A 14,378-nucleotide genomic window follows, 5' to 3' on the forward strand; every position below is an offset into this window, starting at 1 on the left:
AGGGAATCTCAAAAGCAAAAGTGGGTCCCAAAGGGATCTGCATGCATGCTCGAACAACAAGTTTAATCTTCTGAAAGGTCACAGGAACACACAACATCCTGTAAACAACCAAAGGCCTCTGATGGATGATGGCAAAGATCACAGGGCTGTGTCAACAAATGTTTTTCTGGACAGATGAGACCAATAAATGAGAAACATGATGTTATGAGAGGAAAAACAGGATAAACGCTGCAATGTTGGAAATCAGAGATAAGACAAGAAGTTTGGGCTTTATGCCTCATCTGGGTCAGCATTTTGATCCAACCTCGACGTCATGATTCTCGTGAAGCAGAACAACTATTCAAGAAACCACTAGATGGCAACAGGTCAGCATCTCCCTCTCTTTGTTAAACGACAGTAATGAGAGTTTTTATTCTCAGCAACTAATACTTTACTTATTGTTGTAATAAAGAAACAAAATATATGTCACATTTCTTCTCATCGTTTCATTTTTTGTTGGCTTCCCTTCAAGGTATTAAAATTCAGATTGACCCTTTGTTTACAGTAACGTGGTATTTCATATAGAGATTTTAGCACACATGGGTCTTGTATAACTGTACTTTCAAAGAAACAAAGAAAGCATAAATTTTACATGAGGAATGTGTGAAATCAAATTTCACACTGTTATTGCTCAGTACTGCAGATGTTAAAGCTGTCATTGCTATGGGGATAGCTGTAGGAATGCTTGTTCCTCTGTCCCCTCCTCTAACGCTGTCCACAGCTTTCACACTCGTCCCTCCTTTACCGTGTGCCCTGTTAAACCTCAGCACACACACATTAAATGTTTTCTCTTTTTTTTCCTTTTCAAATGCAAAAATCCTCACGACAGTTGTCTGGATACCTTTTCCCCAAACTAAAACCACAGTTTACCTTTCAGACAAACTCATTTTGATACTTTTTTATATATCAAACATGATAATGGATACAATTGTTGGATACAATGGATACAACAAAAGTCGCCGTGATTTGGCGCTACATAAATAAAATTGAATTGAATTGAGTTTTAACACCTGTTTTTATTGGTTGCTCTTGAGTGTAAACAGTTTGAATCAAAATGAAATCAAACACAATATGATTTAAAGAAGTTTTATGTAGCACTTTTTTAAATGCCATAACACAAGGCCAACACATTTACATGTGCTGCTGATACATGTGCACTGTATGGAAAGCCAGGTTCCCAAGGGCAACGCTGCAGCTAGGTGGTATCCCACACTGTTTGCCGGGAACGATCTGGAATCAGGCTGTTTGCTTTCTGGGGCCTTTTGTCTTTCAGCAAAAACATTCCCGACATGGGGGCAAGCAGAGCACGCTGAGGGGGTAGCAGTTCAGACCAAGCAGGGCGGATACAGGGCATCCAGCATCCTGGATACCCGCTGCTGCTAAACCTCATCCATGGCGACGCATCGGAGGATTATCAGAGCTCTCGAGGCTCAGCTTCTACACCACTGCCGTATTACATGAGTGGGTCGAGCTGGTGTTATACATACTTTAATATTTAGCTCATTTGATCTTCATTTGAGGCAGTAAAAAACAAGACTGCATGAAACACAGAATAGAATTTAAGTGCCACTTTTATAATCTGGCAACAAATTACTGTGACTACATGTACATTTATGCAATTGTTTCAGTTTTCTTTAATAATGATGATATGTGTCAACCACTTTTAGACTCCTGCATAAGTGCCGTTGTAGAAGAAAGGCTGATCTGTCACACAGTGACCTATGACCTCGCGTGTCCATCTCTGGATCTTGGGCTTGCCGTCTTGGCCTGGCCGGACAATGACGGTGCTTCTGGACGCCACGGAAGGGTCTTCATTGAAGAAGTTGAAAGGCCTGAGAAAGAAGCCCACGGCATTTCCCGGAGTTGCAGTGTTGGGGATGTCCTCTGAGTGAGGCACATGTAGGAAACCCACTGTCACCCAGGCTACCAGGTCCTGCATGCAAAAGACCGTGGAATTTTTACTATAGTGCTCAGATTAGCTGTTTTTTTTTTATCTACTTAAAGGCCAAACGAAAGAACGTGTGTCATTCTTGAGCTACTGTGATGATGAATGATTCTTTTGAAAAGAGAAAAGCTAAACTAACGACATAAACTCTTAGAAGGACGCTGTCCATCAGTGTATTGTGACTCATTACATAGTTACTCTCTGAAACCAGTAAAAACAGGATGTGAATTACATTTGAGATAGGTGACTGTATCGGTTAAGCTACTGGAGCTTGCTAAACCTGTTAGCGAGCACTGAGATGTGTTTGTCCTAAAAAAGTAGATTTAAACAACATTATTAATGTTGGCTTTTTCTGTGGAATATATTTCAGGTTTATTTTCGATGAGAAAGCTCTCAGTTTAACTTCATGCTGAGGTTAGCACAGTGTGGAAATATGGGACAATAAGGTATACGTGGATCGAGGTTTGCTACTGCACCTGATTGACTATGTCCTCGTTGTTGCGGATGTAGTTCTCAAAGGACACCGCAGGTTCCCATGGGTCATTCTGGGTGTATATGCTGCTGCTGGTAGCTTCGCTATCCTTATGACGTGTCACAGCCAGAGGATATCTAGGCGGAAACATTTCACCAGGAAACATTTGTCTGTCATTCTGACAGATGACAGGTGAAGAAAACATAGAGACAAAGTGCCGCCTTGTGCTGTGAGCACCTACTTGTATGAACTTGTAGTAATGTCTGTAAGAGTGGTACGTTTTTATATTTGTATGTTAAAGGAGTCACAGATGTGGATTTGGGAGAATCATACAGCGAGTTAGATGAATGCCAAGTATGTGAGTTCAGCACGAAGATGCACAGTGGCTACATTCAGAGCATTTCCACCAGGAGGAAATAATGAGTATTTTTCTCATTATCAACATAAAGACCAAGTGGGAAAGTACCACAGCTGGCCGCATTCATACACTGTGATCAGTGATTTCACCTGTATCAGCACATTTGCCTGGCTCATCAATTCATTTCTAACATCTTTATGGTTTTTTCAAGTTGTTTTTATGCATAGAAATGAATAACTGATTATACCTAGTCAAGGAAACAACATGTTACCTGGACCAGCTGATGCCATTCTCCTCTCTCCAGCCTCTCGGGAGGACACTGTGTGCATGTGAGTTAAACTGAATCCGGTAGCCCTTCTGGTGGCCCCATTTATTCTTCTTATTGGGGTTGTAGAAGTGCACGTAGCGGGGAAACTTTTTGCCAAAGCGGAAGGCGGCCGATCGCTCGGTCCTGTGTTCTGTCCTGTGGAGCTTGGACTGGACGATGAAATGCTTTGGGCTCCACGGATTTGTGAAGTTCACAAATTTGAGATCCAGGGTCTCAAAGCTGTTTTCTCGACCTGAGAGGGGAAAGAGCTGTCAGGAGAGTCTGGTCTGGTGATGCCTCTACAAAAATATTGATTTTGCATGAGAAATCTCTAGGTGTAACAGAGTTGTCCACATCAATACAAGATGTTGTTAGTTATTCACTTAAACGTGTCGCGTAGCCAAGATCAAATGATGGGTAAAGTCCACAAAGCCTATTTATCTGGCACGGCATCTGGAAAAGGCTTAGTCATAGCTCAGAGAGAGGTGCCTTTTTGCCATTATCAGTGAACTGAGGCCACATTGTGCTGTGTGTGTTAGAATAATAAAGCCAAACAACTTCACAAAGCGTCTTGTTCTCTTAATTCTCAGCATTTATTTTCATTTCTGTATTTGAGCAGTTTCTATGGGGGTGTGCAAGCAAAAAGAGAATGTGTTTATGCTTAAATTAGTTGCAGGATAGACAGAAAAAAATCACGTGACTTCACTATGATACTCACCATCAATATCCAGGTCCACTTTATAATGGATGAGGTGTGTGTGCAGGTTACCCAGCACGTAGTTGTACACCTTTGAACCATAGTGAAGGCCGTTAGGTGTAAAGAAAGTGGCGTGGATGTATCCAGTGGCACTGACCTTCACTTCGACCACCCCATTCGGGTAGAAGAGGAAGTCCCAGATATAATCATAGTTGTAAACTGTTGAGGTTGTCCGCAGCACGAGCACAGTGTTTTCCAGCCCTCCAAAGAAATTATAGCCCCCCTGAAAGTCGGAATTAAAATGCCTCCTCAGAGGCATAGCCATTGTCATCTCAAAAATACAGAGAGCGTTCTTATGGCGCACAGGCTTGTCTGTATCAAAGTAGTGGTAAAGGTCAATAAAAGTGGCAATTTCTGGGCAGTCAATTCCTGGTGCCAGCTCAAAAGTCGAGGTGCCCATTGCCCAACCTGCATCGATGTACTTTGTTTGCATGGCTGCAGGAGTATCACCAGCATAGAAGGCTATAGCTTCCTGGAGGCTGATCTCATAGGCGATTCTTTCTCCGTTGAAACGGAGATCAAAGACTTGCAGCCCAGCAGATGAGCGGACTCGATATGCAAAAGACCATCCTGCATATTCAACAAAGTTGCGATCGATGTGGTAGCGATGCCCCTGAGGCTCAACGAGCTTTGGCCCATGCTTATTCGTGGGAGTGTTGATCTGACCGCGAGGTATGTAGGTAGAGTAAAAATCGTCATCGCTGTGATCAGGTAGTTTCAGCTTTTCCACTTCCCCTGATTCATACTTTTCTACCAGTTCCTCGACGCTGTCAAAATACATGCTGTTGTACCAAACCTTTTCAACAGTCCACTTTTCCGGATCCAGGTCCTGGTGGTTGACGAGTACCTCAAATCCAATTGGGTGGATGAAATAACCTTCCACAAACTTCTGCAACATGATCCAGGTTCTCCTCTCCCCTGGATCCAGCCCGCGAGGGGCTATGTCTGAGAACGTCAGGCAACGGTTAGAGCAGTTGCTATAAGAAAACCCTCCTGTGGTCTCAAACAGGAGTTTGTGAGCTTTGTTTGAGATCTTCTTGAGGATGTCATTGATATAGTCATACTCTACCACAGTAATAGGTCTGGACTCAAACGTTACGGGCTTTGCCCCTTTGAAAGTCTTGACTTCGTGGGATGTTGGGGACGGCAGAGGACTGACAATATACTCGGTAATGTTGGGCTGGGCCTGGTTTCCAAACTGGATAATGACCCGAGCTTGGCGTGGGGGTTTGGCGTGTCCACGGTCCAGAGCTTTTAGGGCCTCATGCTTCTTGGGTAAATGGAGTTCCATCAGTAGGATACTGTTCTTATTCAGAGCCCTGCTACGAGCGTTAGTAAGCCCCATCTCTGGAATACCGTGCAGGTAGGCCCGCACAGCTTTCATCTCGTGCACCGTGAGGTCAGCAAATATGGGCGCACCATGATGAGCCCATTCTCTGGATCTGGAAGCAATGCAACCAGCCAAGCACACGAGCTGCAGCAGGCAGAGAGACTTCATGGCTGTAAGGGCAAGATGGTGAGGCTCCATTAGAGATTTTACAGGTCTTACAGCAAATCATGTATGCAGTTGCAGCTTCATTGCTCCTTATCCACACTCAAATAACTTTTCTTTTATAGCTCTTGTGTATATTTGCAATGAGCAGAAAGACAAAGCAGAGTGCCATACTCCCCAACAGAATGCAAAAGAAAAGCCTTTCTCACCTTGATTCCTCTTCTTCTCTTCACAGCTGGATAAGGCAGTTCTCCCTCATTCACGCAAACTGTATCAGCCCCAGTTGCAACACACTGCTGTCCCTCCCTCCGTTCGCCCTGCCTAGTTTATGCTGCACACAAAACAGAAACAGCAGCATTGAGTGCTCTTTCAAAGGACACTGACAAATCAGTGCTTATTTAAATATCAAAATTCCCATTAAGTCACTCGTGCTTGTGCTTGCATAATGGAGTTTATGTAACAGTGCGACAAGTGACGCGTGGAGTAGATTCTTGCTTCCTTGGAAACCATTTGCAGCCTCATATCAAGGAAAAAGAAATAAATCAGCGACAGTACCTGTAGTCCTGCTCCTGATGTAAGGCGAGGCTGTACAGTCCGTCCCTCTGCTTCAGCAAATGATCGCGTCAGTGTACCGTTACTAGTCTTTAACCTCTGATTTTGCAGTGAAAGAGGCTGATTGGCTGTCAGCGGGTTGTAAACGTGATTCTTTAAATAATTGATCCTTCAAAGGCAAGGTAAGCACCTTGCAATAACAAGGCGTGAAACATGGTGCTTTGGACGAGGACGAGAAACATAAAGGACACACGAAAAGCACATAAAGAAAAACTGAAGACAAACAGTACAGAACGAGTTCTGAATTAACTGCAGCTGGATGTTATGCTTTTGCAAGAGGCCTTTGAAAATGTTTTCACTTGATATGAAGGAATTTGAAGGGTTTGTGAAATCCTGCTTAGATGTACAGGACATGGTTTGGTGAAGGAGAGCCACTTCATCACCACTAAATAAATAGCTAGTATGACAGGGATACAAAACATATTCCAATGTTGTCAGAAGATTAAAGACTATATATTTGTCTCTGTATTTATATGTGTGTGTGTGTGTGTGTGTGTGTATATATATATATAACAATTCTGTAACTGTAACTTCGGTCGTTGCTGTGCTTTTTGGAAGTCGAATTTCCCAGAGGAACCCACCCGAGGGATTAATAAAGTTCTATCTTATCTTATCTTATCTTATCTTATATTCACTTATCTGGCAGCTACGTGACATCAGTGCAGGGAGCACAGCTTTGAAAACTGGAAAATCCCAAATCTGCCATGTGATTAATGTACATGGTTGTTGCATCGCACAGCGGAAAGCGTGTACACTTTGTGGAGTCGTTTGCCCGGCGTTCGCCTCTTTCGTTATAACATTGCAGACAATGGTTGTGACTGATGTTTCGCAACTTGCAATTCATTTACTGAGAGGTGGACTTTGTCCTTTAACTTTCTCTCAAGTGGCCGACGCTGGAGCTAGAGTGAAAGGTAAAAAAGTTGAATCGCCCTTTGCTAAAATGAAAAATATTTTATCAACCGTCTCCTTTGCAGCAGCATGTTATCTGGAATTTCCCACACTTGTACAAATACATCTACATACTGAACGTTGTCCAACAGTTTAGTCATTCTTATCTTATCACTTTTGACTAGAATGCTTGGGGGAAAAACTAAAGACAAATGACACTGAGCCAGTTTCCCAACAAAATGAGGGATCAGCTCTTTAAATTGTTGAATATTGGCTCTTCTTTTATATAAGTACGTTTCCCATACAGACATATACATTTACTGGGAACATAATGCTGAATGCATGATCGATTTTTCGTACTTACAGTCCTGAGAAATCACATCTGTTGTTTTTCGGGGGGGGGTTTTTCGGGAAAAAACAGCTTTTATAATAATTTACTCAGCTGTAATTCTAATCAATTTAATACCTTCTTTTAAAGAAAGTAAGTGAACCATTTGTCCTAAAATTATCTATATCTATTCCAGATGGTTTCAGTACAGTGGAATAACAGTTTTTTCCTCAAGAGCTTTGCAGATCCTGTCATGGTGCCAGCACAGTATCAGACCCCGGATACCAAAGGTTCACAGGGTCTGATAAACCTTTGGTATTCCCCCACCCCCCGGGTCTCTCTCTCAGCTTTTCCCGTAGTTGACGATGATAACATATGTGAGCCCACTTTTTCCCGTCAAAGCACACTGTATTTCCAGCGTAAACGAGTCCATTGGACACATTGTTTTATGTATGCCAGTAGCTTATTTTCACTTTCCTCGGAACCCAGCTGTGGTGACAGCTGTGTTTGATCGTCTTGGCTTAGGGTCAAAAGGTTAGCTGGGGATTACATTAATTCTAAAAACTTTCAGTTCCCATGTCTGTTGACATGCTTCATTGAATAAATTCCCCCAATCATCCTTCTAGAAACGCCTGTCTTTACAAGATTAGGCTCTGACAAACATCTCTTTATTCTGTGTCGGAGGCTGCACCCCTGCTATCAGATCACCTCCAGTGTCCTCGATGTTTGACTGGGCGAGGTGAGAGGATGTTTCCTCCACAGGTCCGGTGACCAATGCCTCTCATCCCAGCTGTGACCTTGTCCTTTATATCCAATGGCAGCAGGCGCAAATGCTACTGTACATCCATTTAGTCACCCCCCACATTTAAAACACTACATCTGAGGCGTTACTACCTCCATAAGCAAAGTATCACTCCTGTGAGGACTGTGTGTTTTGGAAAGAACAAAAAAGAACGAAAGAAAAATCCCAGAACAAGGAGTCCAATTAAAAAAGGATTGTGGAGGTAAGTGCACTGTATGTAAGCTGTTGGATGACAGGGTAATAGACCTATTTTATAGGGAATCTTCTGATTGGTCAACAACCTCCATGAGGGTCAATATTTGCCTATGTTTGAGCTTCTAATGAAGTTTTTTGTGCAGATTTAAAATCACAATTTCACATCTGGAATTAAAGTCTAGCAATGTGAAAAAGACCCATCTTTTTACAGGAATTTAAAACCAACACAAAGGAGCGAATTATGGAGAAACTACTGCTGAGTCTACTTGGTCTGCAGACAGTAATGGGGACGGGGTGAGTATGGTCAACCCAGCATTAAGCATATTTTGCAGTGTAGAGACGAATTATGAGCAGGATTCATCTGTATGAACATCTGTTACAATGTAATGCAAAACACTGATTGATGTTAAAAATAAGTAACAATAATGAAAATATGAATACTTCTACTACTGTTATTATCATTAATATACATTTACTTAGTTGACTAACTCAAAAATATGGTTTTCATATTGTAGTTTTATGTTTTAATTTCCCACAGAATAAATATTTTTGATGTTATTTATATTTCTCTGGCTTTTACCGAACAATCTTCCAGTACAGACTTATTATTTCACTGTATAATTTAAAAGTTTATTGATTGAAAAGAAATTTAAAAAGGCAGAGAAGTTAAATCTCCGATGTGCTCAAAACTTTCAGCTTCTTACTAAAAGTTTTTCATTCGATGAGTTTGTTGAACTTTTCAGTACAGTAAAGAGTTTGGAGGGCACAGACGCCTTTTTCATAGCAGTGTACATTTTAAAATAGGCGTCGATGTGCTGAAATATGCGCCTGCAGATCGTAATGATTTATTAAGCTACATACTAATTTTTTTTTTACTCTTTAGTGAGTTCAAAGAGTAATTTCTAATATTCTCAAAACAGAAAATTCAGTACTACTTTATAATAATGTTACAGTATTAAGCATTAGTAAGATACTTAATTCATCAGTTATACAGCAGTACTTCTGTCATTTATAAACGTGTTATGTTTCTGTATGTATGATATGTTTCTCCATCTGGTACTGTTACATCGGTACACTGTTACAGTGACCTGGAGCATGTTAAGAGGTTAAGTTAAATATATCATGTCCCAGACACTGGTGTGAACACAGGACACAAGAAAGGGTGGAACAAGTCCTGTCCCCCCGCCTGCAGCTAGAGGTGAGGTGTTCAGAGGTGTATCAGTACAACACCCAAGGATGGAGGCTGGATGTGGACAGGATGCGAGTCAAACACGGGGGCGATGATGGTATAGCTCTGTACTACAAACAGCAGGGCTCCGAGGCATCCTGTTTCATGTACAAGTAAGTGACTCGTTTGGTAACTGTCAGTTTGTTCAGATCAGGGGTTTTATGGGCACTGTTTAGGTGAAGTGTTGATACCTTTGGTTGTGCTTGTAAAATGCAAGTAAATCACATTTAATTTAGTCAAACATAGATTACAAGCAAATGCGACAGAAACCACCTTAGATGACAGCAGCTAGTGTGACAGCTAAAAGAATGCACAAATGACCAGTTTCCGGATGTTTCTGTTCACCTCAGACCGCCAGAGATCCAGAGCCAGATGCTGAACAAGACAGCGAGAGCATGTTGTGAGGGCTGGGCTGGCCCGCGCTGCTCTGAGGGTGAGGACGAGAAACCAAAAAGCTGTTTTCATTGAATTTTGTACATTTTCTAAAACGTATTTTGATCTTTTCAGTTGCAAGTTTGTTTCTTTGTCTTAAAAAATAGTGCTGTCACGTTTCTTCAGGTTAAAACTGGTACATATCATTTTTAAAGGATTACAAAATCACTGCTTCATATAAATTTGAATTTGAAATTCACTAAACAAGTGACTACACCATGATTTTCCACTGCACTTACATTTTCCTTGTCCTTGTTCTATAATGGTCAAACGCATCCTGACTCCTAGCTGTGGGTGTGCGTGGTCAGTGCTACTCTACGTGGAACTGTGTGGAATTCCCTGGAGTTCATAATTCCTCACTTATGCCCATGGAGCAGTGTTGCAGCACTCTGTGGGGACTGAGCTGGAGGAATGCTTCAGACCACACATGTTTGTCTTGCACTTACACTTTGCTTCCAGGTTAGAAACCATGCACATACGTGTATCAGATCTAAGTTCAGTGCATTTTATTTGTTTATTCTTCAAAATCCTTCTCCTTCACATTTTGTCAGTAATGTTGCAGCTGCCGGTGATTCCAGATATTCTTTTTCTTCTCTTCAGATTCCCAAACCTCTCCTCTGATGCGCTTTGGTCTGCCGGGTAGTGCCAGCGTTCCTCAGAGCTCAGCCACCTGCATGTCCTGGGGTGGAGTCCACTACCGTACCTTTGACAGGAAGCACTTCCACTTCCAGGGCAGCTGTACTTACCTGCTGGCCTCATCTACTGATGGCACCTGGGCTGTCTACATCAGTACAGTTTGTGATGGGAGAGAAGACTGCAGTAAGGTATTATGTTCCACACACTTCTGAGATGGTTTGGATCAAACAGAAGCAACTTCACTGCCACACAATTCAATCCAGTGCTCAAAAAACTTGAGGTTTCCACACAGTGATGAAATGTGAACCCTTCCAACCTCTTCTGTGCATTCATGTTCTTCATATCTGTCTGTGGCTCTTTGCTTTCAGGCACTAAGGATGATGCTGGGTCTTGACTTGGTTGCAGTACATCGCAGGAATTTAACCCTGAACAATCTGCACATTCCAAACGGACAGCCACTTTTTCAAAATGGTAAAAATATTCTCAGATATAACTCTGAGCTCTTTCCTTTCCTGTCTGACTATTAACATAAGATAATATGACACTTGGCTAAAAATATTCACAACCCTCACTTAGTGGTCGCCATTAGCAGCAATTACAACTTGACAGTATTTGTGAGCATGGTCCCTCAAGCGTCCAGAAGTTTCCACAGTCGTTCTTGGTAAAATTGTTCAAGCTCAACTAGATTTAGTGCAGAACATTGGTGCACAGCTGTTTTCGGGGCTGTTTCAGTGAATCTGTTGAGTTGGACTCTGGTTTGGCCCAAAACCATAGCTGGGTTACACACAGGGTAGCGTTCTAGTTTTGTGTTTAAGGATTTCTCCCCAGAAGTCTCCTAGTGCCTGTGGCAGACAAACAGCATGATGCAGCAGCCATTGTGTTTGACTGTGGGAATTGTATTAGTGAGGTTCTGCTTAGTCCTTGGTTTTCTACACACACAACATGAGGAAAGATGGTCAAATAGTTCAACCTTTACTTAATCAGACAGAATGCCATTGCTTCTCTTTGTCTAAATGTTGTTAGGGTACCTTTTGGCAAACTCTCAAAGTGCAGGCATATCTCTACTCATTGAGAGACTGGCTCTCAATAAATAACAGATACTCCTGATGTCAGCTCATGAATGACACTCGAACCCAGGCGTGGGCAACTCCAGGCCTCGGGGGTCGGTGTCCTGCAGGTTTTAGATGTGTCCTTGATCCAACACAGCTGATTTAAATGGCTAAATGACCTCCACAACATGCCTTGCAGTTCTCCAGAGGCCTGGTAATGAACTAATCATTTGATTCAGGTGTGGAGACCCAAGGTGGGATCTAAAACCTGCAGGACACCGGCCCTCGAGGCCTGGAGTTGCCCACCCCTGCTCTAACCTCTCCACCACCATGGGCCAGACCAAAGAGCTGTCAAAGCAGGGACTATAGACATCTATAGACCATAGATCTATACAAGACTGGACTGAGCTACAAGACCATCACCGAGAAGCTTCATGACAACTTTTGGTACAGTTATGTGGAATTCTAAGAAATATAAAATGATCATTAATTGCCCACAGTTTGGAGTGTCATGCAAGGGTGAGAATGATGATGAGAAAAGTGATGCATGGAAGAAGCTTGTTAATCATCTGAAGGCAGTTGGGACACTAGGCTGGAACGGACTGAAGTCTTGCAGCACCTGCAAGGTCCCCCCTGCTCAGGACGGCACCTGTAGAAGCCCATCTTAAGTTTGACAGTGAAGATGTAAAAACTCAGAGAAGACTTGGGAGTAAGTGCTGTAGTCACATACAACCAAAACTGAGCTTGTCATGTTTGGAGTAAAAGAAATGCATATGATGACCCAAAGAACACCATCCCCATAGTGAAGCAAGGAGGTGGCACCATTACACTTTGGGGATGTTTTTCAGCTAAGGGTACAGGAAGACTTCAGCACACTGACAGGAGAATCTTCCATGAGCTCATGAATGAAACCTTCTTCCCTGAGATCTTCCAGCACGACAATGACACAAAACATACCACCAAGGAACAACAAACGAATGGCTAAAGAAGCAGCCGATTAAGGTCATGGAGAGGTCTCGACAGTCTCCAGACGTCAGTCCTACAAAGCTTTGAGTTACTAAGCAACAGCCAAGAAATCTAAAGGATTTAGAGAGTTGCTGTAAAGAGGAGGGGCAAAAATCCCCCCTGAGGTGTGAGGTGACCAAGTACAAGAGTAGTCCACCAAGTACTAAGTTATGTTTTGCTTGCGGATCAAAAACTTAAGATAAGACAAGATAAGATACCTTTATTAGTCCCACGAATGGGAAGTTTCATAAGGCTTATTTGACGCAATAACATCTTTTATGAGTTTTTTTCTGTCTATTCTATTTCTTTCCATTAAAATCAAAGTATTATAAAAATGAGAGAACATTTGTGTCTTTTTAAGAGAGCAAACTTATTAATTTAGCAAATAATTATTTCCCCCACTGTAGTTACGTTTCAGACCAAAGCCATTTGCGTCTAATTGCTGTGACTGACTGCTCGTTCCAAGCTGCTCCTATTTGAGAACAACACAGGCTACTCAGCTCTGGCCACATTCAGTGCTGCAGAAATGTCCTTTCATTTCCATCCTTAGACAAAATGACATTAAAAGCTCCACATTTCTGTGCACTGGCTTGTATCTAAAATTGTGACTTTGTATTAATTGCTTGCAGGAGTAAGTGTGCATTGGCTGGGAGACTTTGTGTTTGTGGAGAGTGGCCTGGGGGTCAGAGTAAAGTTTGATTTGGTGAACACAGTATACCTGACAGTGACCGCTGAGCACATGGCAGCCACCAGGGGGTTATGTGGAATCTACAACAACAATGCCGACGGTGAGAGAAGTACAGTACAGACACACTTGCAATCAAAGAAGGCTTTCCTTTCTTTCTACATATCTAAGTCGTTCTTTCTTGATGTAACTTTGTTTGCTATGTGTGCTTTCAGACTTTACCCGTCACACGCAGTTGCTTTACATTATTAACCTTTATGTGTTTGTCCACGGTAGATGATTTCACCACAACGGGTGGATCCGTGTCCCAGTATGCTGCCAGCTTTGGCAACTCATGGAAAGTTCCGGACCAACACAGCGAAGTACTGCAGTGAATTCGTTTTACTTTAACTGCAACATTTTAGGCTTTTTTTTGGTCATTATTACTTTGTTTTATGAGACAGGCCATATTGGCAGTGTTTTCTGAAATGCATTAGTGAGACTGTGTCCCATGCTTCCCTCAGGGCTGCAGTGATGCAGCTGAGCTTGGTCACAGCTGTGACGTGACAGGAGACACTGCGCTGCGTCAGGAGGCAGAGTCAGTGTGCCGCCGACTCTTGGAAAACCCCTTCACTCATTGCCATCCTCAGGTCAGAGACCTCTGATGCTTTTCAGCCACATAGCATACCTTTTCTTTTCACAGGATTTTTAGCTTCTAGGTGCTGCAGTGTGATCTTCAGTTGTTGTTAGAGGTCAGAGGTTTGCATAAAACCATCATGGCATGAATTTGGGGCTTTTAGTGTTGTTTTTGATGTGGACTTTTTCCAGGGTGAGATGATTGCACACCCCACATCTTTAATGACCTTATGAAGCAAATATTGGATGCAACAGTTTAAATTTATTTGATATTTTCTGAAAATCAAGGGTGAAAATTATACATGCAAGTTTGAATTTGTGCTTACATTCACTGAAGTTTTTTAATAAGCGTGCTGAAGGTTTTGAACTTGACAAGAACAGAGCTTATTAACTTGTCATTATTGAGCATGTTTAACTACAACTGGTAGTTTCTCTTTGGATATTTGGTTAGGATGGTCAAGAATGTCACAGGAACCAGTGAGGACCAAGCCTGCCATGAACTGCAAACACAATCCGTTACTGTCACAGACTGA

General features: G+C 42.3%; 2 protein-coding genes across 9 annotated transcripts in view; one reads left to right on the plus strand and one right to left on the minus strand.

Annotated features, from left to right (window-relative positions):
- Positions 1–1,007: 1,007 nt before the first annotated feature.
- Positions 1,008–7,436, minus strand: aoc1 (amine oxidase copper containing 1; the record flags this gene model as incomplete). 3 transcript variants are annotated; one of them, XM_080865458.1, is made up of 6 exons in its annotated part: positions 1,010–1,972; positions 2,461–2,593; positions 3,086–3,374; positions 3,840–5,378; positions 5,580–5,701; positions 7,235–7,436. In XM_080865458.1, 4 exons carry the CDS (start codon positions 5,374–5,376, stop codon positions 1,703–1,705), a joined length of 2,229 nt encoding a protein of 742 aa, XP_080721584.1. In that variant the 3' UTR covers positions 1,010–1,702. The 3 variants fall into 3 exon arrangements, with proteins under 3 accessions (XP_080721585.1, XP_080721584.1, XP_080721583.1); XM_080865457.1 differs by lacking the exon at positions 7,235–7,436 and adding an exon at positions 5,926–5,997; XM_080865459.1 differs by lacking the exons at positions 5,580–5,701; positions 7,235–7,436 and having other exon boundaries at positions 1,008–1,972; positions 3,840–5,376.
- Positions 7,437–8,054: 618 nt separating this feature from the next.
- The window catches only part of sspo (SCO-spondin), a 107,418-nt gene continuing 101,094 nt past the window's right edge, over positions 8,055–14,378 (plus strand). For all 6 annotated transcript variants that reach the window (XM_080864836.1, XM_080864840.1, XM_080864837.1 and 3 more), the window contains exons 1-10: positions 8,055–8,202; positions 8,407–8,489; positions 9,327–9,536; positions 9,774–9,856; positions 10,144–10,314; positions 10,456–10,679; positions 10,860–10,962; positions 13,175–13,333; positions 13,507–13,592; positions 13,734–13,859. In XM_080864836.1, the coding sequence (XP_080720962.1) occupies positions 8,437–8,489; positions 9,327–9,536; positions 9,774–9,856; positions 10,144–10,314; positions 10,456–10,679; positions 10,860–10,962; positions 13,175–13,333; positions 13,507–13,592; positions 13,734–13,859 (1,215 nt within the window). In that variant the 5' untranslated portion in view covers positions 8,055–8,202; positions 8,407–8,436. The remainder of the gene's footprint in view (positions 8,203–8,406; positions 8,490–9,326; positions 9,537–9,773; positions 9,857–10,143; positions 10,315–10,455; positions 10,680–10,859; positions 10,963–13,174; positions 13,334–13,506; positions 13,593–13,733; positions 13,860–14,378) is intronic.

This window comes from Rhamphochromis sp. 'chilingali', assembly GCF_963969265.1.
Source record: "Rhamphochromis sp. 'chilingali' genome assembly, chromosome: 18".
Lineage (NCBI taxonomy): Eukaryota > Metazoa > Chordata > Actinopteri > Cichliformes > Cichlidae > Rhamphochromis > Rhamphochromis sp. 'chilingali'.